The sequence below is a fragment of the Rhopalosiphum maidis genome, chromosome 3 (genome assembly GCF_003676215.2).
Source record: "Rhopalosiphum maidis isolate BTI-1 chromosome 3, ASM367621v3, whole genome shotgun sequence".
Classification (NCBI taxonomy): Eukaryota; Metazoa; Arthropoda; class Insecta; order Hemiptera; family Aphididae; genus Rhopalosiphum; species Rhopalosiphum maidis.
Window position 1 is genome coordinate 6,797,464 of NC_040879.1, and position 26,243 is coordinate 6,823,706.

Genomic DNA, 26,243 nt, shown 5'->3' on the forward strand with positions numbered 1-26,243 from the left:
GTACACGGGGAAAAACATCGAATAACAGCACGTACAATGACAATAATAGCGCCTTCGCGCGGCTATGGATATAGATAATCACGGCCTGACACATGACACGTATATACGTATATATAATATATAGCGCCGGTCTATTTGTCGGCGAGCTTATTCTTGCTCTACATGCGCGTGTGCGTGTGTGCGTGAGACACAAGTGTAATAATGATGTGCAGGTAATAGGTATAACCTACCTAACAGTTCCGGTGGTCGTAAAAAACTAACACACGTGCACATATGCACCTAACTATTGTGTGTGTGTGCGATTCAACTATACACATAATATAAAATAATATAAACACACACACAACACTGTAACGTATATACCTAGTTTCTCCGCAGTATACTATATACAGCGGGCGCGTGGGTGTTCGTGGCGGGGACCTTGTCTCTGGAAGAAAAAGAGAAAAGACGATCTCGGACCGTTTGTTGTCCGGATGCTGACAGCGCCGTAGGTCCCCGAGCCCTCGAGTCACAATCACACAAATGCTATACGTATAAATGCATGGTAAAAATATGCGTATACGATATAGGTGTATATATAATATAGCGTGTACAAGTTACACATCATATTACATGCACCGCTTAGTCGGAGGACGAGTACGACTGTGCATAAGACGCGCGGACGGGGCCCTTACCCGCCGGCAGCCGAATACCGGAAAAGACACGTACGCGTTCGCCGCTAACAATGACCACCGCACACGCACGCAACTATAAATATGTTTGTTCGGCCGTCCGTACATTATAATATCCAATATGTATATCACGCGCATACCCGACTTGTGTCGGCCATTGAGAAGTATCGCGTACGGTTAAGGTGTATATGTATATAGGTAGGTATAAGTATACTGGCGGTATATAATAATATATTTGTCTTTTTACGCCGAACATAATAATATTATATTATGCTGCAGTGCCGACGACGGTCGCCCTCGCTTTTCGTTCACGCTGCAGACACGTTGGCGCGGCCCGTTTGTATAATTGTACCGTAAAAATAATACGCATTGAAAATCAAAATCTGTACGCACCTAATCGTCACCGTCGATGTGTTATATGTTCCTCGGATCCAATGTGCATTTATTTTACGTACATTATTTTTATCGGTTTTTTTCCTAGACCGTTTCAACGTCCCTAGATACGTCGTAATATCGTAGCGCAGTCGTGTGCGATTTATTGATTAGTCGCTCAATTTTTCACGTACATAATACACTCGATTGATTATGAATTATGATACCTTTGTTATGTTTTGTCAAACTATCTTTAAACATGGATTTTTGTTTCTTTTGGATTTTGTTAAGATAACTCGATTTTTTTAAGCACTTAAATATAGTAATAGCAATAATAATACATCGAATAGCGAGTTTTCTGCTCATGAATTATATTAAAATTAAAAATACAAAAATAATTTTGCACCAATTCATTTTGAATAATCATTAAAAAAAAAAACCATTTTAAATAATTCCATAACATGTTTGAAGTATATTTTGATAATAGGCAGGGCTATGGTTATGGAAGAAAATGCATTTCTTTTAGCTTATTACTATATCTATTATAGGTACCTACCAACGAATTAAATTCTGTAATTTTTACTTCAAAGTAATTTTTCCTTGTTTCGATGTTTATAATAATGTCTATTAATGAAAACTGTTATGATATTACAGATTTTATCAATTATTAATTAATTTTCGTCATGTACATAATACATATTTTACATACTGTTCTGTTCAATAGGTATCTGGTAAATATTATATCACTGTACTGTTTAATTAATAATATTTTTATTTTGAAATATTTTACACTGGCTAAATTCATATTTAATGTTAACTACATACTTGTAATTTATTACTTGTTAATACTTACCTAAAAATAAAAATAAATGTTTTTATTTTTTTCGAAACTAACTAAAATAATCAGATAACAATTAAGTTTTTTTTTTTTAATAAAATTTGATAAATTTATATAGTTTTTAAAATTATATTTTTGGACTACTATGTAAGCCTACCAACTATTTAAACTTTATTGCATTATCGATCGTTAGTAGGTACGTATTTAAATAATACAAATAGTAACTATGCCAGATTTATTTTATATGATAATTTTATCTATTTCGCAAACACTTTTTTATGTGTTTATTGTTTTTATTATTATCATTGCCCAATACCTGTTATAATCATATGCACTGAGTGTTTTACAACTTTATTAATTTTATATGTGAAAGCTCCAATATTTAACATATCAATAATAATACAACGAAAATTAATTTATTAAAATAACAGCGACAGCAGTGTTTTATACACATAAATGTCAACAATCTTAGAACTTACACCATATAGTGTAATCCTAATATCCGTGATTGCTAGTGACGTTGCGTTCTATCACCGAATCAGTGACGTCAACTAATATTATTATCCTACTTTTATGCGTATGCGTTGTTTGAACATGTAACTACAATAACGGTATAAGCTATAAATACAACCCAAAATCAGAAAATATTATGACGATAAAATCGACCGCCGCTAATCCATATCGGAGGATATAAAGATGTGTTTTCAAACTAAGCCCGATGTGGATAAATGCGCAAAGCGGCTCGTCTTAGGCCTCTACTAACGATTTGTACCTGTATAATATCAAATATGTTCTTAGTTAAATTTTGTTTTAATTTATTATATTATGTTATGTATGGTTTGAGTAAGCAGTATACAACACAACGATTTAAATTTAAATAAAATAATTAGTGAATGAAATAAACATAAAATTGTAACTGTTAATGAAAATCCGTAGCTTTTCTTAATTTGAAGGTCGAGTTATCTTATCCAAGTCTGTGTTGCACTCGAAACCCGACGGAGTTCCTCAATCGGACCGTATAAAACCATGATTGGGTAGAGTCATATGACGTGTGTTCCATTGTTTGTTGCACTGCATTCGGAAGAATCTCTCATATCCCACGCGTTTAAAGAATTTCTCCGCATCTTCTGAATATATTATGATACCTACTCTATTTTTATTGGCAGTGTTATAAATTATAATATTTTAAGTACCGCTGCGAGTAAATTTACATTCAAGTGTTTTATTATAGCAAGCTACCAATATAATTATATAATTATGAAATCAGTTTTATTTTATTTTTTACTTTTGTACAAGGCGTACATGTTTTAACATTGGCAATTACTCACGTTAAATGATAAGTAATATTATTCAATTACTTAGTTTAAATGTATGTCGATGCAGAAGATAGTTAATTTTGTATATATGAAGCGGTAAAAATATAGAATTAAGTGGAGAACTCCGATTACAGCGTAACATTTTTGGTAAGCCAGAAGAAACTTTTAAGAAAATTCCACGAGAAAAACTAGCTAGCTATTTACACTTTCTGATATTGAAAGACATGACGTGCATGTCACTTTAACCTCGATATACAACCAGCTTAAATAAACCTCGAAAATTATTCAATGTCAAAGTGGTAATAATTGAAGAATATTTCCTCATTTCAACTAATAATATGGACGTATCAAATATAATATAATGGAAGTACCCTGCTTTGTTGACGAAAATTGAGGCATTATAGTTACGATGTAATGAACCGATGACGGCCGATTTGAGAAGCGTCTGACGTAATTTTGGATCTCAGGTTATATCATCTGGTTCAGTACTACGAATTTCAACAAAGTATTAAAATACAATTGCATGAATATTATAATAGTCGTAGGTAACTATAATAAAATTAATAATTTTAACGTTATTATTAACCATTAGGTACCGACATAGTTGTTTAAGTAGATAATTATTATGATACGGTTTTCATAAATAGTTTGTACGAATTCGAGTCGTAATGTTATTATGTATTTATATGTGTATACAAAACGTTTTACACAATGTATAATTCATTAATACCTACGCGTGTGTCTATAATAATATAACATTAATATGTAAACGTTTTAGTGCGCCCTCTCATAACTATAGTGTACGATATAGAAAATAGATATATTATATACATTTCGCCGTCAAATTTTTTATATGCCTCAACTTCTAACGTATTTTGTTTTTTTTAATAACACTAAAACCATCAACGCCTTTATATCGCAGTTCTACCGCTCGATATATACGTATATAATATTATTATATTTTTATATGGTTTTTATTTTTTTTATTTTTTTTCTTATATGTTTTACATTTCTTTACTCCGCACCGTCACTGTCATTGTCATGGACTATATCTATTATTTTTGTTGTAAAAGCACTAGTTTTTATTAATCGTTTGTTTTTCGCATTTTTTTTCTGTTTTTCTTCCCACTCGAACAGATGCAGCCAGGAGAGCGGCGGAGAGTTGGGCGGTTTCCCTGCTACTGCCGCGGCCGCAGCGTTCGCCGCCGCGGGTGGCTCGGGCGGCGCGCCGCCGTCACTAGGCTCATCCATGCAGGCCGCCGCCGCTGCGTACCACCTCAAGACTTCTGCGGCGTCTTCGCCGTACGCCAGCGTCAACAGCATCGGGCTGATGGACTCGCTGCAGACCAGCATGGGCTGTTACCCGACAGCAGCTGGCCAGAACTATCACCACCATCATTCCACTACGTTGTCCCTGTTCAATCACCGTAAGCATTATATTTATCAATATCAGTAGCCGTTAAAATATCAAATCATTGTGTATACCAGGACAGAGGACTTGTAGACTTAAAAAAACACTAGGTATATAGAAGCGCGTAGTAAACGCTTAAAAACTATGTACGAACCAGTAACCAGTCGAACTTGGTTATCTCGAACTTTTTTAACTCGAAATCGTAGATACCTCGAACTTTTATTCCGGTCCCTAGAATTTCCTATTTAAACAATGTAAAAAAATCTTGTTAAGGTCATTAGTCATTAGTGTTATCGTTACCGATAAGTGGTTTATCTAACACATTTTTAAACTTATCTTAAAAGTAAAGAAACAATTTTAAATAAGTTACATAATTCATAAATAAATACATAGTAAATTTAATATTTTTTATTACATTACTTTATTTATAATAGTAATAGAAAAAAAAAAATTAATTTGGATAACTCGAAATTTTTTTCCGGTCTCTTCAACTTTGAGTTAACCAAGTTCGACTGTATATGTATTTAAATTCTTAACCTAACTTTTATTTTTGTACTTATGGTTTTTGTACATGGTGTGCTGGTGTACACTCATCTGTGTATTTAAATTATATAATAAAGGAATGTCGTTTTGTTAACAAACGTTATTAAAATGTACAATAAACACTCCAAAATAAAAAGTTACGTCTCAAAAAGTAAAAATAAGCATAAATGTATCTAAAAAATCAAAATATATAACATAAAATTACAGATTTGAATTTTTGTCGTAACATGAAAAATATGTATCTGTATATAGTAATGTATTTAACGATTGTGCAAAACAAATATGAAAGTACTAGAAGTCCTTTGTCCTATTGTGATGTAGACTACTGCGACACGTCCATTGTTTGTAGTGACTGCTGCAGTTTCGCGCAAAAAATAACCACTCAGATTTGTATAAAAAGTTTTTTGTATATCGATAATGCCAAAAGAATAAAATCGATCCGATACGGGAATTATTGTATTCTGCAGTTTTGTATTAACCTCATTCGCTCTTTTTTTTGTGTGTCTTAACCAAGACTGTGAAGTCTGAGTGCGGTTATTATTTGCGGAAACGGTTTTTACACACTATTTATCGGTGTAGTGTGACAAAATAAGTGCATAGTGGTTAAAGTATAAATGTATAATGTACAGCTAAACGCCATATTGTATACGCACAGCGGTAGTCGACTCATCGCGTTTTCCCAGTATATACGTATACTATTATTACGGGAAAATGCGTTGGTACATCCTATATTTCATGTAGGTAGGTGGTCGATTTCCTGCCGTTTGTTTGTATGCATGTATGAATGAATGAATGTATGTATGTATGAGTGTGTCTTATATAACGGAGGTGTTGAGCAATAAAGCAATGGTTTGAATTTTGTAAGAATTGTATCAACGATTTAAAATTAATAAAATCCGATAATATACAATATCCATTATCATTACCTATATAATATAATGTATTATAAATGCGTGTTTGATCATTTAATAAAAATATAATAATATATAATAAAATAGTAATAACAAATTAATTTTATAATTATAATAAATCATGGACATTTGCGGTCCCATTTATATTTTCTATAATAATGGAATACGATTAATTTCATCCACTAGTTTTTTTCATAGTCAAATTTAATTTATTTTTAAAAATAATATACAATAATATAATTAAATGTTTAAAAGAAAAATTTATCGATTTTAAATTATTTATGACATTTTTCTCATCGGCCAATCATAGTTTCTTCCCAACTTGTGGTAGACTATATACTGTATATTAAATAAAAAAAAAAACCAAATAGTATAACGGTTTATTAAATTATGAGTTTTGCGATAGTGATTAACTTATAGCAAACCGATTTATCGGGAAAAATCTTTTGTGTGCAACTGTAGGTATATGTTACTGTGAATGAATGTCCGCAATTAGTAAGTGCTGACAATCACCTAGTGAATGCCGACATACACTTACTAAATTGGTGAATGTTGAAAAATTAAAAAAATCTAGATATTTACTAGTGGATGTTGAAATTTACATTAGGATTTTGGTCAATGTTGACATACACAACACGGTTTTGGTTAATATTTACATAGGTTACGTATTCGCACATAATATTATAGTATAGTACCATAGAGTATAGACAATACTATAAAATTGATCTGTTTAGTTATAAAATAAATATTAACAGTTACTTTTATTAATTATGATTATTTTGCCATATAAAAATTATTATTTTAAAACAACGGCGAAAATTGTTCTACTTATTGCAACATGACAAACTGTCATGACATTTTGAACTGCATAAAATGCCAACATTTCTACAACCACACTTTTTTGTGGTGCACTTTGCTTTGCAATTACATATTGTATAGGTAGGTACTAAAATTTTAGATACGATTAGATTAAATAATATCGGCATTACAAAAACAGTCACCAATATCGTTAAATAAATGTCGACATTCGCTAATAAATTTTTACAAACAGTACAAATTTAATCAATATGGCAACATTCACCAATGATTTTGGTGTATGACGACATTAATCAGTGACTGTCAGCACTCATCAATTGCGGACATTCGCAGTAATTTATATACTATATATTTGTTTGATATGAAATTCTATATTTCTTTATGATGTTACATCCGAATAATGCTAATTAAATATCGCATTCATTCTCGTGTATTTCAAATATTAATGTATGTTATAATATGGGTCACAGTATAGTTTGAATTTAAACACCCATACAGGTTGAATATGTTCGAAATTAAATTATATACTATTAAATATACAGTCAAACCGATCGTACTTTAAAGGATGATCAAAGACCAAACCATCGCTAGCCGAGTACACTGCAGTGATACTTTTAAAATATATTTTTCTAAGTAGTTTTTCTGAGAATCAATGAAGAAATAATCCTTTGTGTCTGCCCACCCCTGCTCTATATTATAAATGTACAGTATACAAACCACCATTAACTGTTATTGTTGAACGGTTTGCTTGTACAAATATAGCGACTTACATCGTTCTAACATGAATAGACTTATTGAATAGGTCATACCTACCACTGTTTTATAATATTTCACACCGTGACACCTTGTGTGCAATAATAATGGAGTATTTTTATTTTATATAAACCTGATACAACAAAAAATCTTTTACAAATAATATGAAGAAAAAATGATGTGTGGCTTGGGACAGTTGTAAAGATTTCCCTTTTTATCATTGCGCCCTATAATATAATGTGTGTATTCACACAGCATCATATCATCTCTGGTAGATTTCTTTTTACCTATAACATATATATAATGATATAATTCGGGTGTGCCAAATCGGAAAATATTTTTACGCCCCGCCATCAAAATGTTGAACCACGACCATTATTAAATAATACCATACCAGAACGGGAATGGTTCACGGTAGGGATTATAATATAATAGTAATTGTGGGTATATTATAGTTTATGTGTGTGACGTATATATGTATGTATGTATGTATGTATGTATGTATGTATGTATGTATGTATGTATGTATGTATGTAGGTAGGTAGGTAGCAGCTAGCAGTTGACATTAAAAATGACTTATATATAGAACACTTTCAAGTTTCAAATATAAGGAAATCAGAATAAAAAACAAGTACCTATAACAGTTATACTTATGTACCATGAAAACTTATATAGAATATAACCGCTTACCGTCTGCAGAATGCTGCAGTAAATATTTCTTTATTCGTTCTAAACAAATCAATATATTAGACACTTTGTTTTATTATCGTTATCGTGACATATATGTACAGAAAAAAATATGTTAAATAATGTCGAATACAAATCACTTGAAAAGTATTATAAAAGTGTAAAAAGTAGATACCTTATAAAAAGTACTTAAATAACTTTTATAAAATACTCAACAAGTCTGGTAGTTGAAAAAATGTGTACAAGAGTGAGTATTATACGAGTATAGGATTTCATTAAAACTATGTACATGATCCATAAACATAAAAACAACTCTATCAACAGAATTTTTTTTCTGAAGTGATGTATTTTTGTTATTATTTAGACCTATAAAAATCTACTTAAGCCGGACAAAATTATTACTCGGTACTTCAGATAATCCGATTTTAATTTGACTTATTATCTTTTAGATTAATATGTAAATCGATTTTCGTTGTTTCAAGTATAGAAAAAGTATGTTGAAACGTAATTTTTTTTGTCAAAATGTGAATTAATAGGTACTAAAATAAATAAATGAATATTTACGCCGACGAAATAAAAAAATTAATTAAAAGCTGATATGTTTAATGAAAACTTTACTATCACGTCGAGAACTCAGAAAAGAGAATGATCCGCTCAAATATTTCCACCGAGTTAAAAACGAATAATTCTAGGAAGTCGTAATTGTATTAGGGTTTATGGGTCTGATTCTTTGCTCTCGTGTAGGAAACAGTTTATTATTGTAATATTCTACTGCAGTACCTTCTCTTATCATGTGACATTGTTTGCGCGTTGTGTGGGCCACACTCCAATTTACTCGTACAAACAATCATTTACTTCTCATCGTATACAATAAATACGACGCCGCGTATGCGTAATAGATGTACAATGCAAGATTGACTATATTATATACATACACACGCGCACAAACACAAGGCACAACCCCTTAATAAGTTGCCGCTTTCAATCCCCTTATAATAATATAATGCGTGATCAATGATGCCGTTATAAAATAATAAATTACTAGACTTCAAAAAACTTGATTTATTAGAATCCTGCAGGATTTTGTCCGATATGTCAAACGACACCGCTCTTGATATCACAATTATTTCGTTACATTTATTTTTTTTCCACAAGAAAGAAATCCTTGTACAATTCGGCCTAGTGAATGGACGACAACTGACCAACTGTATAGCCAATAATGCTCATAATATATATATATATACATATGTATGTGTGTGTAGATGAGTCAACTGTGTCTTCTCAATAATAATAATATATATATAATACCGTCTGCACGTTAAATGTAACAATAAAATGTAATACAAAGTGTACAAACCCACTGAGTGTTTGAATATATGATGTATAATAGTAGTATGCTTATATTTTATTTACAGTAAAAATTACCAATTAAGCACAATTCCTGCAGATAACCAAATAATAAATATTTTATAAATATTAAAATAAGCAATATATTTAAACGAATCTATAAATACACTTGACTTATGTTAAAGTTTATTGTCAAAATGCATGTAATGACACATATTGCAGACATATATTTTTTTACAATTCATAATTTACCGAGTTAGTAATTGTCAAATACATTTTAAAGAGTCATTATAAAACGAATTATTTACATATTATTCCACATATATTTTAGGAATCTACACTTTTGTCAATAATTTCAAATTAGTCTATTAAATATTAACAAATGATAAATTTGGAATCTTTTTATAATTAATACAAATATTATACAGGCATTGTAATGCATACAATATAATAATAATAAAGTACTATATGGCGATTCGTGTATAGATAATTTATTTTTAAAATCTTAAATATTTACATATAAAGTGGCTTTCTTAAAATGGACCATTTGACGTTATTATTATATAGTTAATATTTTTAACATTAATATAGTTACGTAATTTATTAGAAGAACATAAAATGCAAAGAAGATTAAAAAAAAATTACAGTTTTTTTTTAATAATTTTATGCCGGTTACCAAAAATTTCAATTTATCTTACAAACGTACGACAACAACTTATAATTCATGGGGTGCGTGTAATAATACCCATCCAACATATTTTATGGACCATAATACTCGATACGGTTTTTATCTCCGATTGCGCAACCAAGTAATAACATATCAATTTGTTCTTCGAGGGAGACCATTGAAACCAAGTATAATTTACTATACTTTGATTACATATACCTACTATACTGTATATTGTTATATTTATTTATTATATATATATATATTGTAAACCATAAATTTGTAAAAAAAAAAAATCATAACATGATAAATACCAGGTCGATCCACATTACGAATTGGATTTTAAAGTGATTTTTACAGCATACAAATAATATTTTAGGAATAAATCATATGGAATAAATCAATTGCAGTTGTTATAATTGACACTCGAGTGCGGCGACGATCCCATTCAGTATAATAGTACTGAAACCTTGGTTTTTTTATAGGTGGATATTGGATATGTGATATTGCGAAGTATCTTATAAAAAATGTTTTAACCTTTCTGCGTTTATCCAGAATAAAATATAGGTTATGGCTCGCTTAGCTCAGACCAGGCCCGGATAGGGCCGGCAAGTTACCAAATTGAACTCTGAACCTCAGACTCTACAGTATTCATTCATAATATATTAATTATTTACAATTTACAGTTTGACCAATGTGTCTATTTATTTGAAATTAGGGTTACAATTATAAATTGTAATAAAGTATAATAAATATTGGTAATCAATTAATTTGTATTAAAATCATTTTAACAAAATTAATTTTTAAATATTATAAGTCCGTTTTCTATGTACTGTACTTATACCTACTTGTTTTTTAATAGGTACACAACACAATTACAGCACAAAACTTGTGGACTGTGGTAATTATTCATCATATTTCAATTTTATTTACTATACAATTGTAGGCTTATTATGAATGATAATAACTTATTAGTATACCTAGTGTAAACTAGGAAAATGGCTATATTAAAGTATATTAAATGAGCTTTGCATTTAACATTAATCAGCCACTCTGCTTTGATAGAAAACTCGTGTTTATGCAAATATGGGGTGCAATCTTTAATGAATATGAATTCTTGGATTTTTTTTTTCAATTTTTTGAGTCTTTAAGGGAAAAAAGTCATAGGCGTCCCTCAAATTTAACTGCGTTACTATACATTTTCTCAATACAATAACGCTATAATGGTATGATAGCTAAGTACTAATATATATATACATATGTACCTAAAGCAGTATAGAAAAAACGGCGGTGTTTTACCCACGTCATCGTAATTTGATTCCTGTCTTTCGTACCGATTACGACGATGGTGACCTAATATTTTCAACGACTATTGTATGGCTTTTTACATACTATCTTCTCGTCAGTTATCGTAGTCGATGTGAAACAATAATAACGCGCTCGAGCAAACATAATATTATATTATATTATTTATATATTATAATAAAGTCCACCGCACTGCACTAAATTACATTAAAACCGAAATACATATTTTTTTTACGCTTGCCTACCTGCTACATACAATGTAACACAATAAACGCTAAGCCTCGGTTGTGTATCGTGTAATATTATTATATCATATATATTCATAACAATAATAAATGGCTCGTGTGTAAACACCCCTTGTAAATTTCGTAGAATCCAATAGCTAACGATTCATGCTTTTACCAAAATTCAAAGGACATAATGTTGGTTTGACTATGTCATATATCAACTGATATTATATCGTATGAAATTCGACCCGTTCGAATTAAATCTATTATTATTTAACAACAATGCAGTGTAAAAACGTTTCGGTTTACCCAAAAATTGTATAATCTTTGACGGTCTGAAAATAGGTGTGTGTGTGTGTGTGTGTGTGTGTCATAACACTAAAACTTTCTACAGAAAAAAAAATACCGCGTTTTAATATGTGTAACATTTGTGAAACCTCTTCTACGGTGTCATGGTCACCGCACAAAGAAAAGTACGAAGGGTGCCAACTATATAACGAGACCCTATAGTGAAGGACCGGCGATTTTTGTTATGAGATTAAAATATATATAATATATTAGAACTTAAAAGGGAAATAAAATTAAATAAATCTTGTTTTTGCAAAAAAAAAAAATAAATAAACAAATAAGTATTATACAACTATAATAATATAGGTGGTCGTTATAATGCTCATGCATATCGACGAACAATTATTGCTATTTAGCTTATCTGTACACGTTAATATAATACATTTATTGCGTCATTATATTAACACGTGTGTGGGCTGACATAGAAAAGGCAGTAATAGTGAATATAGTAAAATCGGCGCAGATGTCAATAATAATAATAATAATAAAAGAAATTAAATAGAAACAAATTGCTCGTGTGACAATTTTTGGAGATAAGAAATGTGTAACGATCGGGTCACAAACATCGGTGGTCGCCGATGTCCGTAAATGTCTTTATACTGTCGTAATTATGATTTATGGTTCACACATGGCAATGGCGATAGTGGTGGTCACTGCGGTGGATAACATTTTGAATGCGTCGTTCCTAATGACTTATTATTTCAATTTTAGTACCGATTTCGTTATTGATGTAGCAGCTTTACCCTCGGGTACACGTCGAGCGTACCAAACCCGATGACCTATATGATATTACGGGTTGGCATATTTTTGCTCGTACACGTGTATACGAGAATTCAAGTCTCAAGACATGTGGCACGTATTATAGTATAGCTGCGTCGGGTTTGTTGTTTATATACGTTTATCGAGCGAGGCATCTCGGGAGATAAGATCACTTTGAAAACATGTCTTGCAAATGCACCAATGTGTCATTCGATGCATATACGGTTACATTCGAAGAAACAGAGTCCGTTTATCGTGATATATCGATTTTACATTGGCCGTTTCTATTCGTTTTCCGATAACGTTCGATTTCGCGGAACCCGGCTGCCGAGAGTCCGCAGACAAGTTGTCATTTAGTAAATTATATAATATAATAATATGTACCTATTATTTAATATACGCAAAAGCAAAAACTCGGTGAATTTAACGTTTTATTTTATTTTCTTCACATTCACTCGTGTAAAGGAAGAAAACCTCGCGTCGAATCGCTTTTCACGTGAAAACAAACGGCAGTTAATGCACTATAATGTTGTAAATCGCATTATCCACGGGCTCTTTGACTCTTTAACCGCGCCGCGAATCCAATAAACCCGATCATTACCCGCCCCGCTGCCCTTTGAACTCGACGACAAATAATAAATTACGTCGCTATTATATTACGCGCGGCTGGTAGGGCGATGCGGAAACGGCAAAAGTAGGACCGTCGCCCGAGTGTAGACCGATTGATTTATTCCGGATGGACGGACGACATCACTCGGCGGCCGGCCGGGGGCGACAGTCGGCGAATCGCGCATGAAACGAAAAGGATAATGCGATATAATATCTATATCGTAAACGTTGAAACGACCAGGATCGTCAGTTTTCGGCTTCGGCGGCGGGGGAAGCGAACGGTAAAGTTATACAACCCCGAATGCCGCCGTCGCGTAACCTTATTAACCCCATCACTCCACATCCTTCTCGACAACCGCAGCGCCGGAACGCAATACGTAATTTAATAAATTGTTGCAGCGTATAATATTGTTATATACATACGAGTATAGATATAGATATAAATACCTACATAATATAAGGACGCGTAGTCAGTCATTATTTTTGTCTGTCTTGTAAAACAACGAAGCTTGCAAGGCCGATGATCTTATTTTTGTTGAGGTAATTCATACTTCATACCCATCACAATTCATATTTGAAAAATAAATATACCTAAAGGATGGGCGGCTAATAGTTTTGTACGTATAATTTTGATAGAACGTCGGCTAGGTTATGTGATATGTTCAACCTTTATGGCTATATTTTACAATTACATGCTACGTTTGAAATAATTTAAGTTATAACTAAAATCATATACTTTTTTTTAATCGATCCCATTGGTAGCAATAGCCAGGCCATTGCGGTGTAGAATATATTTTTACTTATTGTTGAATTTATCCATTCACTACGTCCGCTTACTATACGTTGGTTATTGTAAAGGTCGTATATACCTTAAATTTACGAAAGAAAAACATATTACATTTTACAATATTAGTAATTTTTATAGAAAGATTATTGTATTGTGATTTTCTTTCAATGCTTTGAACATTAGGAGTTGTCTTCGGTTGTTATGTGTTTATTCGTTGGGTCATGTACTTGATAGTGAGCGGTGAGTACTGCACTCCACAGGGGTTCTTGTTAGGGAATAAGAAATCTATATATTGTATGTGCGTGTGTTATATAATGCGTAGATTTTATTATATCTACGTTTCCTTTTCTTTGATTTAGCGTGGAGTTGCATCGAATTCTTTTTTTTATTTCATTGAGCATTGAGTAATATTCTTTGTCATTTATCTGCAGTTGTACAATTGTGAATTAATATTGACGGTACATTAAATATTTAAATTACGATATACCTACTGTAATATTTGTACAGATATTAATTTGTTATAATGGACAAAGCTGCTGCATAGCCGAACAATTTTATCTCAATAAAAACAACACACGTTACCAATATCTAATGTAATAATTGATTTATTAAGTCATTATTTTAATCAAAAGTAAAACATTAACAGAAAGAGCGTTCTATATTATATTAAACAGCTAACAATATTTTATTATTTTCAACGGACATTTTTTTAGGAACGCATAATATGATTTAATTTAGACCGTATTATATATAACGAATCTATTATATAATTATTTATTATATTAAATAAATAATAATTAGTTTTAGATGTTTATATAATTTTGTTATTTGTTATTAACTTATTATTATAATACATATTATGCTTTATAGTTATTACTTGTATAATTGTAATATAAGTAAAGCATTTTAACTTTTAAATATTATTAATTGCTCAATAAAGGCAAAATTAATTAATTAATAAAATAGTTTTAATGAGTGAGCTTAGGATTATCCATTGCGAATGCTTTATACATATAGGTGACACCACCGCAGTCATCTAGATTATAGTAGCAATTTTCATTGTGAAATATAATATTATTTTATACATTAAATTATTATAATTTTTGATAGTTTTTATTTTTATTTTTTTATTTAAGATTTTATATTTTATTTGATAATAAATATAAAATTTAACTCGAATTTTTTTACAAAGGAAGTGATTCGCAACAGTAAGAGTAACTGTTTACGATGTATAATATTATGTTTACTAATTTGAATTTTGTTTTGAGTATCTTTTAAACTAAATTGTATTGCATGTATCACCAGCGTCAGAAGTATCAAATAATGAGTACTTTTTGTTTTTATATATAGTTGGAAACCCAAGAAAGCAGCGGCGTGAACGAACCACATTTACCCGGACGCAGTTGGACGTGCTGGAAACATTGTTCGCCAAAACTCGATATCCGGACATATTTATGCGTGAAGAGGTGGCCCTGAAGATCAACTTGCCCGAATCAAGAGTACAGGTAATTTATTCGTTTAATTTCATACTATTTTTCAATTTTTTATCACTGCGAGTCATGTTATCAGTTTAGAAATAGTGTAAAAAGATGGGGGGAGACAATATACTAGGAAGCCAAGAATCGAAAATATTGGTAATTACTAAATACTAGTCGGACTAGGGGACAATGTATATACATTTACTATTTTTGTTTTATCGTTTACATTATAATACGCAATATTATAATATAGACAACAATGCCCATATTCCGTTCCAAGAAATATTATTAAAAAAAAATGTTTATTTGAGTGGTATAACATACTCGATGTCTGACCAAATATTACAAGACTTACCAAACAACTTAATCTATCCATTAATCGAAAATAAGAGACTAATCCTCGGGAATGTAAACATATATTTTGTCGTATTTCGACTTCGAGATTGAGAAAATCGGTAGGTACCTACCAGCTATCTAACTATACAATGCTGTTATACAAAATTAGGTTCAAGAATGAAAACCTTTCGAAAATCCTCTAAAAAGTATAGTTTGCGGACAACGGTAGTGAAAATAATATCTGACGGTTATGAGAACTCATCGCTACCACAATTCTACCCTCTCATCCCCCTATTTCATGAAACGATAAAGGCCGTTGCAATGGGCGATTGGGGCGGCGCGCGTGCAGCCGAATAACCCCCGACTGCTGTGGCAGCGTAGAAGAGCCCCAACCCTCCACCCCGTGGTATGTACTTCATGGTGGTACGCCTGCGCCGCTCGGGGAGGATAACTCTCGCCGTCCTTCCTGGTTTTGTATATATATATATATATTTATATATATGTATGTATGTATACAGCTCGTCCGTCATCGGTTAATCCCGCCTCCTACCCCAATTCTAACCACCCCTTCTAACGGTGTCGTCACTGGTATACTTTGAGTGAGTTCGTGAATAATCGCCGCCTCGCACACTTCCGGCAAAAAATGATGTTGTTATCTGCCCTGTCGGTTATACGTCGCCATTGTAGCATATCCGACACACTCCCCTCCCCTATGTTCGCTAAACTTTTGCTTTTTCCCCGTTACAGACATGCTTTTATATAATATGACGTATACTGTGAAGTACGACTAAGCTGACCGAGCACAACCGATTAGACTTTCTCTGGCCGAGGGTATTATTTTAACAATGTAATAATAAGTGCTAAGATCTTGATGTTAGGTTACTTAGTGCTGAGAATATTAGTGAAATTTCTGACTTTTATTGAGTCAAATAGCCAAATAGGTGCACAAATTTAACAATTTATTCTATTTAATTTGAAAATGAATAATACGTTTTACAGCCGAGTCGGTGGACATTTAAAATGATTCTATTTAGCCTATACCTAATAGTATAATTGTATCCAATCATTCGAAATAATATTATTATAATTGGCAAGGTGATGCGTTCATATTTAAAAATCGATCGGACGATCGTTCTTTGGATTCCCTAGAAAACGATTTGTGTTTATAATGTATACAACACGATTCGCGTCATCCCAATTAATCATTTGGACAAATGATGAAGACAAAGTCGCGAGTTCGACAGCCAGCAAATTTTTCGCGATCGATATTTCGTTGGGTGTATTATAATATTATGTACATATTATTATTGTGTAGTTTATTTGCAGTTTTTGTTATTTACACGCAAACCGGTCGGGTCTCGCTATTCCCTTTCCGCCAGTCTGTCTCTCTTTCTCTAGCTGTCGCCATCGATCGTGCGGCAACCACATACCTAAGCTTCGGTCCGGTTTTCAGACGAAATAATATTATATTGAATTCGGTACCTATGTACCCGCTCTGCCCGGCCGCGACGGCGAGTCGCGTTCGTGACACGGAACAATACGTGCGCGCGGCCCGCCGACTGTTTAATAAAACATATTATAATAGGTGTGGGTAGATACTATATTATACTATACAGTTTACCGCGGCTACTATACTATAATATTCCGGTGCATATACCCTCCGCCGCCTACCTTACACAATACTTATAATATTATATTATATATTAACGACGACCGAAAATTCGTATTATTATTATTATTATAATGTGATAAAAACGCATCTGTACTCGCACGTATATTGGTTAGTACACGGTCGTAAAACCAATGCATCTCGTGCGAGGTCACGTTTTCCGCCCGCCGCGGCTGTTACATTATAAAGAGAACCGCCGCCGCGAAAAGGGATAGCTCCCGGAATAAATTGTCTTGGTAAAATATTCGTCGCCGTCGCGGGACGAAGCGCGGACTCATACAATATACACGACTTAAATTATAATAATATGTCGTATAATAATGCCATGTATGCGCACACGCGGACGTTTTTCTTAACGACGATCATCATGATGCGTGTATAGTATAATAATAAATGCGATCACGTCGTATCCAAAACGACAATAAATTCAATATCGTATTATGTAGAAAGCGCGTAAAATAATAATTATGCTGTCATATATTATCGTATTATATTATCAATTTATTATTATACGCACCATAACGTATACGGATTTTGAACTATAGTTCTCTCGCCGATGTCACTCGGTTGGACATAAAAATTGATACGATTTAGCCGCAGGTTCTTGCGTGTATCTACGCCTGGTGAAACCGTCGTTTGAGTACGCGAAAAAAGTGCTTGCTGCGTAATCTATAGCCACTTTAGCGTTGTCATCATTTTCGCTCATCGATATAATATAGTATAATAATGTCTCAGAGTAGAATCGGTGTACAATTTTTTCCATTAGCCAAATTTTTTTTTATAACATTCGTTTGTATATTATGACTTAAAACTTTACGCGAAATCCAGACTCGATCGTTAGACAAACATTTACGCTTTTCGTAAATTCGTTTCGACATGTCACGGTTATCACTGCAGTACATTATTCCGAGTACATTTTAAGTGGAGACGGTATAATAAATCTTTCTATATTTATTGAGTTTCATTCGTTTCTCTTTTTATTAGCAAGCGCCTCTGATGACAGATTTTATTTATGAAATATTTCTTTAAGCAATTTGAACGGATGGTAACATTTGATATTTCAAAATTGCACGCACATTATTACGATGCATCGATAACTCGTCACATATGCAGGTATAAAATAAAAAAAAATAGTAAAACCAAAACAATTCACAACAAGCATATATTATACTTTTGGAGATCGTCGCTCTTATCATGTGTAAGTATTGCAATCGGCCGATTGCATTTTGTTTCGTCCTCTCTCCTATACATATTATAACGGCTTATACTAGTAAGCTCGATGCTTGCGAGTGAATTTTTTGCTAGCACACAACAGACAAAGAAACTAGGTTAACGCCGACGTTGGAAATAAAATCGATACGCTTAGGACTTGGTAGTGGTGGTGGCGGTGTCGGCGTCGGAAAACGGCTAAAGGTTTTTTAGTATTTTTACACGACGCGTGGACGACCGAGACACTGCTACGCATCGGTCATCGCGTGTAGTGTGTACGGCTTCGCGACGAACTTCACGAAATTGATACGCGTATATAATATAACGTATACCGCGCGGCGTGATAATCCTCTGCTGCCGCAGTGCCACTGGACTCATAGGAGTTGATTTGTTTCGCAGAATAAAAACGCTACTGCGTGTATTTACGAAGTACTTCTCGTGTTATTGTAACCTCGTTTTTCAGTGATGTTTTCGTGCACGTCGAATTGAATTATAAAATATATACCACAGCAAGACACTCAACTACACTATGTCTGTCGTGAGTTGTGACATACCTGCTTATGTGTCATCGCGGTGTAAAGTGGAGTAGGCACTCGTAAATGAAATTATCGCGCGAATAAAAAATAAATAGAACAAGTAAAATGGTAAAACAAAAGTTTTGTTCTTTTGTCATGTAAATTTGTCATCGTTATAGTTTCAAAAGTTATGAGCTGGCTCGTCAGGCCATCGATTAAACTTACAGGCTAAATAAATAGCTACGACCAGGCGCGTGTCTAAATAAAAAATGTAGATTTCACCCCTCGAGTATCATATTATTTTTTATATAAGTTCCACCTCGTATGCCCGAATTTCGGTTAGTCGACTCCTCAGACGACTATTGCAATATAAATCCAATCTACATGGGCGTGATGGTGTGTTTCAGGTGTGGTTCAAGAACCGGAGGGCCAAGTGCCGGCAACAGGTGAAACAGAACCAGCAGCAGCACCACAACGGCACGGGAACGGACAAGACTGCGTCGTCTAGAAACAACTCGACCGGCAACAACGGGCCGAAATCATCGGGTAAATCTTCGGGTGGCGGTGGAAACGCACCGGTCAACAACAACAACAAAATGTCACCGACAATAAACGGCGGTGTGGGCGGTGGTGGCGTGGGCGGCGGCGGCGTAACGAGTTCGACGGCCGGCAACTCGCCCGTGTCCACTGGCACCTCGCTGTCGTCCAGTCGGCAGTCGCCGCCCGGCGGCGGTTCGTCGTACATTAAGCCGATACTGAGCGGCACGCCGCCCATACAACCGCCGCCTTCCGTGTACCACCCGAGTTCCGGTAAGTCGAACGGTCGCACTCGTGTTATCAATAACCACCCTCTTAACCGTTTACCCTGCACCCACACCACATTTTATTGTATCTCTTCGGAGTCGCGCGTACTCCGCGCGAGGCATTGCAGATAAACATCCTCGAGGGAACAAGGAAGTGTGGTGCTGTGTGCGGTGACCGTTTTCCTCGTTATACGCGTTCCCCGACAGGATAAAATCCCGTATGCGTATTACAGTTTACGAACAACAATATTATTATTATATAGGCGTGCCATCGGTTTATTTTTAATGCACGTGTGGTGAGTTTACAATTCGAAAAGTGGGTGGCGTAGAAGAAGGGGCCTGATGCGCGTGTAACTACGTAGTGACGCCCCGGGGACTTATTGTAGGGTCATTTATCTGGATCCGCCTACATCCATACACACGGTCTCGGATGCGAATATATATTTAACCATCATGACGTGGGATTTAAACGTTAAATCTGTTTAGCTTTTACTTACTGCGTTTCGACGGGCTAGATAACTATTAACGATACGCCTATATTTTGTCCAATTTTTTTTTTTCTCTTAAACCGCCTCTTCTCCGGTCTGGGCTTAATCACTATAATATCATAATGTTTTACCGATTCCGTCGTTCGTTTTCTTCTCTCTCGTCGGCATATTTCAACTCCTTTTATATAATTTTGTTCGCTACAACGCGCAGTGGTAACGTTTTACATTTTTTTTTTTTTTTATACCGTACAGGCGGTGGAGGTAACACGCCAGGATCGATATGGAGCCCCGCCATCACGGAGCCACCGTCGGGACTGGTGGATTTGCACCATCACAGCACTAGATCGTCTCCAGTAGGCTCCAGCGGAGGCTACTCGACCAACGGCAGTACAGGTGGCAATTGCTATTCATCTCATCATCACCATCACCAACCGCATCATCACCATCCGCATCACCATCACGCGGCGGCTCATCATCACCAGAACTACGGCGGTTACTATTCGAACATGGACTATCTGGCGCCACCGCCGACAATGTCGTCGCATCAAACAGCCGTGAGTTGGCGTGTTTTTTTTTTTATTAGTATAATATTATTTAAATTTCGACTCGTCATTTTTTTTTTGTACAGTGTCATGGTATAGAATTTCGCTTCATTTCAGTCAATATTACTTGTAGTCGATCATCTATTTACGACTTCTGTTTTTTTTTTATTTTATTTTTAGAAACAGACGATTTAGTTAGACATTTTACTGCGTGTTTAATATTTGAAATTGGTTTTCTAAGCCCGTGACCATCCAATTTGGTACTCGAAATAACTCGGTAGTGTCCTTACGATATAAACCCCAATTATTATGGCGTTAGACATACATTCTGCCGTACACGCAATTATTTTACGGAGGACAGAGTTGTGACTTCGAGAAGGGTAAAATTTAAATCTCTCGAATACCATGTGTACACAGTCGCTGGGGCGAATAAGGGTGTTGTGATATGTACCCAAAGGAAAACCAATCTCGGCCGAGGGTGAAGGGTTTGAGGATAACGGCAGCGATGTCGAACACCACGTCGCGTGAAAACATTCATAAAACAAATACGATATGCAACTAAACGGGGGAGGCTAGAGTAAATCCATCCCTGTATTCGTTATCACCGCGCGTATTAACGAGGAGTGTTTAATAAATAATTTCGTCATGCGTCGAATGTAAATGCGGCGTACGAACATAAATGCAGCGCTTTCGCTTTCGAAAATTTCAAACACCCGTTATGTTTGTGCTGCAATGTTGACACGAACGGTATGGTTATGGTAAAGCGCCTCGGAGATGACATATATAGCTAGTAGTTGTGGTTGTCTGTTGCTGAAAATTTTTCTTAACATCACGCCCAACTTTTTCGTAGTGTTTCCCCGATTTCTCCGGTAATCTGCAGATTTTAAACGGTACACGAGCTTAGGTATCTATTGACACCCGAATTTTATATCTACCCAATTATATAGCGTCTACGAGATATCCTCTCTAGGCGATTCCATCGTATCCGTAATACTAATGACAGTCGGACGATTTATATATTATTTACTTTAAAATGTAATCGACGATTATAACAGCGGTCGTGTTTTATTTGTGTTCACAGGAAAATGGTTCGGAGTCGGCTTGGGTGAAGCGCGAGGACGCATCGTCGTGGTTTTATAACTCGGCGGGCTGGGAGCGCAAGTAAACAACTGGAGGCCGGAGCCGTCGCACGCCGCCACTTATGTCTTTCCGCGACGTGGCTGCCGTCAGTCGTGGGTGGAGATGTACCTTTTAGCGCGGTGGCCTATACATATATATATATATATATATATATAATAATTTCTTGTAAATACATTATCATATTCGCGCCGATGCCGAAGACGACGCTGGCAAACACGCAAAAGCTGCCGGAAAACCATACACAAATATACATGAATACCTACTAAATATGCCAACACATCAAATTATTTCGACTCGCGTACGCACGTCAGACGTCTGTAGAATATTATGATATAGTATATAATAATATTTTATTCTATGTGTCCGCACCGCCGTGCGTGCGTTTACTGCATCGGTCCGCAGATCCATATATTGACGATCAGAAGTAAAATCAAACGAAGTGACGACGAGAACAACTCTGATTCAGTATATTATATTAATTATTAATATGTTATCATAAAGTATGTGTGTGTAACCGGTAACGCGTATAAATATGACGTAAATCGTTGACGTAGCGCAGTGAAACCTCTCTCACATTAAATTAATAAAATTGTTTTAATTTTTTCACCATTTGGTCTCCCGTGAATAAACGCATATGGATAAAAATATTGTAACGTTTTAGGAAACGATTTCCAAGTACGCGTCTGCCTCCAAAGAACAATTTTAAATTTGCTAAATTAAGACTTTATATTATATTAAAAATGTTTTGACATACACATACATAGATTTCGTATATACGTTAACTCATTCAGGGATTGAGTGTACAGAGAAGTCCATTACCTTTTTATTTTTTCAGAGGTTTCACTGCGCTTATGATATAGTAATGCGAATGTCGTGTGTATAATATAAATCTTCAGTGATCTCGTTTAACTTGTTAATTTTCGATACAAACCGTTATTGTATTTGCTACAAAACCTTTTCTTACATACGCGTGGGTGATTCGTTAACTTTCACGAGTCATGTTAATCGGCCGATCGAATAATTTCGTGTATCATTGTAATCACGTAGTCGATCTAAAATATTCTACAATAACCGAATAATCTGCAACTAATGTTTATTTGCATTTGTATACTGGTAAATTCTGGACGGGTTCTGAAATCACGAAAATAACAATATTTATCCACTAGAAGAGCACGTAACTCCAATGTAACAGTAATAAAAACCGTTATATCAACGAATTTGTTAAATTGTTGTTGCGTGTATCGATCATATTATGTGATAACATGCCCATACTGTACCATAAATAAGAAATTTCTATTTTGCTCGATTATTAGATTTTTTCCAATAGTTCGATCGATTATTTAGGAACAAGCCGATAACCGATGATTTATTATGAAATTGCATAATCCCCCGGCACTATACGCGACCACCCCTCGGCCACGCCCATAAACCATCGTATGCATTCGCGTACGACCGTATATTATGTTATTGTCGGACGTTAAACCGAACGCGAGATGATATTGTACACACGCTAATATAATAATATGACGATACGACAAGGCAGGGGCGCGGTTTCAGATTTTCAATAGGGGTCCGATCACTTAATAATAAGCGAACCACTTTTTTTTCCATCGCCGGGGGATTTGCAGTATGATAAAAAGGTTAAAAAGCAAGGCTAATAAAAAATCATTGTCACATCGTCACTATGATAATCTCTATGTGATGTTAAAACCATTTATTATTAAAATTGACTTTTCAACATTTGCACTTCTATATAGCTAGCATATAATTTCCATAATTTTCGAGTGGGAAAATATTGATATATGTAGTCGACACATCAATGATGTTGCTCAACGATTGTTTTGCATATCCGGGCTACAGGGAAATTAAGTCACCCGAAAATGACGTATCGCTCCTATAATATCGCCATTATTATGGGGGCGGACTATGTGGGAAAAGTGACTGGTTTTTCTACAAGGATATTTGGAGAATTCAAACAACACGCGTTTTTTTGTTATAAAAATAAATAAGATATATGGCATATGTACATTATATGGTTTATAGTCGCTTATACCTGCCCAGGCTCTTTTAATGATGATTTTTCAAATTCCTAGCTAATAATACGTCTCTTTTCACAGTTTTTTTTTTTTTCTGAGTGTTGTCATATCGAATTTTAAAGATCACAAAAATTAAAAAACTGGAGTCCGCTCTACAATCATATATACATGCATAGAATAGCGTAATTGGGAAAAAATCTAGGGGGAGCAATATAATATATTTATTATTATCAAAACCCTGATAGCCCTCCCTCCCGGTAAAAATATATACCTTTATCCCTTAAAAATTGTCAGGGGGCAAATGTCCCCCTTTCCCCACACAATTACGCCACTGCATGCATAGTAAGTGTATTAACCATATTTTGAGAACAAAAAAGTTCTAAGATTTTCGATTTTTAAGAATATATGAATATATTTATATATCATATTATAGTAAATTAGTCTATAATCTATTTATACATCTTCTGAGATGGCTTTTACAATATGGGGTTTTCATCTTTACCGTTTATAGCTTCTTTCAGTTATTTCAAATCTAGTTTTCAAAACATTAAGATGATTAAACTGCCCATATAAAATGTGTATAAAATATACTGTTATATAACTAATAAAAGTATTTTTCATAATATTTGTATGGAATTATTTTATGATTGTGTATTTTTGTTTTTTAACTTACAAAACTATATCGATGTTTGTAGATCGGATTCTAAATCTTAATGAACAACATTCGATGAAACAATTTTTTTCAATTTGTTTGTGTTTAATTATTATAACTGCTTCTACGACTACTACTACTACTATTATTATTATTATTATTACTATTATTATTATTATTATTATTATTATTATTATTATATACATGTACATATTATATACGGTGTGAATTTGGGGAGCGATAACTTTTATTTTTATTTTGAAGGGCCTGTTCCCCCTCCATAAAGCCAACTCTTATATCCGCCAAAACCCCACGCTCTCCAAAATAGCGCCCCTGCAGCAAACTCGCAGCCCTATTATCGAAAAATACCAGATGTGTGTAACGCGTAATCTTTTCAAAAACAAAAAAAAAAAACCATCGGACCCATGAACCCGTTGAGTTTTTCATTCACGTATACCTGTGTTTACTTTTTATTCTTTCATCACCTTTACAATAATATTTTATATATTTTTTAAACTGTGTTCAAAACCGCACATTTAATTCTATACTTACCAAAATATAAATCGCTTCTATTAATTCTGAAATTTTCAAACAATCTTCGATTCAAAATCGAATATTTGTTTGTGTCATACATTTTTTACTTACAATAGCATTTGAAATAATTATACAAGGAACATAACAAATAATTTTTTTAAATCATCATATCATTATCATTATGTGAACAAACATTGTTCTACCTTATTAGGAACTCAATCAGTGTTGTGAATTTGTGATTAAAATGAACTCTGGTTGGATATTATTATTATTGTACATTATATAAGTTGCGCCCAGTATTAAAATAGTCATACTTATGACTTCGTTAAAAAAATCTACGTTTTTGAATGAATTAATAGAAGTACATATTTCCATTCTTCAGTTACATTTAAACAATCTAAAAAACTTGGTAGTAGTTACGCAATGTTTTTATTTTAATAGTTAAAAATCGAATTTCTAAACCACCGTTTAAAA

General features: G+C 33.9%; 1 protein-coding gene across 4 annotated transcripts in view; it reads left to right on the forward strand.

The window, feature by feature from the left end:
- LOC113559776 (homeobox protein OTX1-like) overlaps positions 1-25,179 on the forward strand; it is a 37,395-nt gene extending 12,216 nt beyond the window's left edge. For 2 of the 4 annotated variants that reach the window (XM_026965528.1, XM_026965526.1), the window contains exons 3-8: positions 4,335-4,624; positions 11,195-11,233; positions 15,718-15,872; positions 19,982-20,384; positions 21,118-21,419; positions 22,489-25,179. In XM_026965528.1, coding sequence (XP_026821329.1) covers positions 4,335-4,624; positions 11,195-11,233; positions 15,718-15,872; positions 19,982-20,384; positions 21,118-21,419; positions 22,489-22,572 — 1,273 coding nt within the window. In that variant the 3' untranslated portion in view covers positions 22,573-25,179. The remainder of the gene's footprint in view (positions 1-4,334; positions 4,625-11,194; positions 11,234-15,717; positions 15,873-19,981; positions 20,385-21,117; positions 21,420-22,488) is intronic. The other 2 variants (XM_026965527.1, XM_026965529.1) reach the window with 2 other exon arrangements.
- Positions 25,180-26,243: the final 1,064 nt, after the last annotated feature.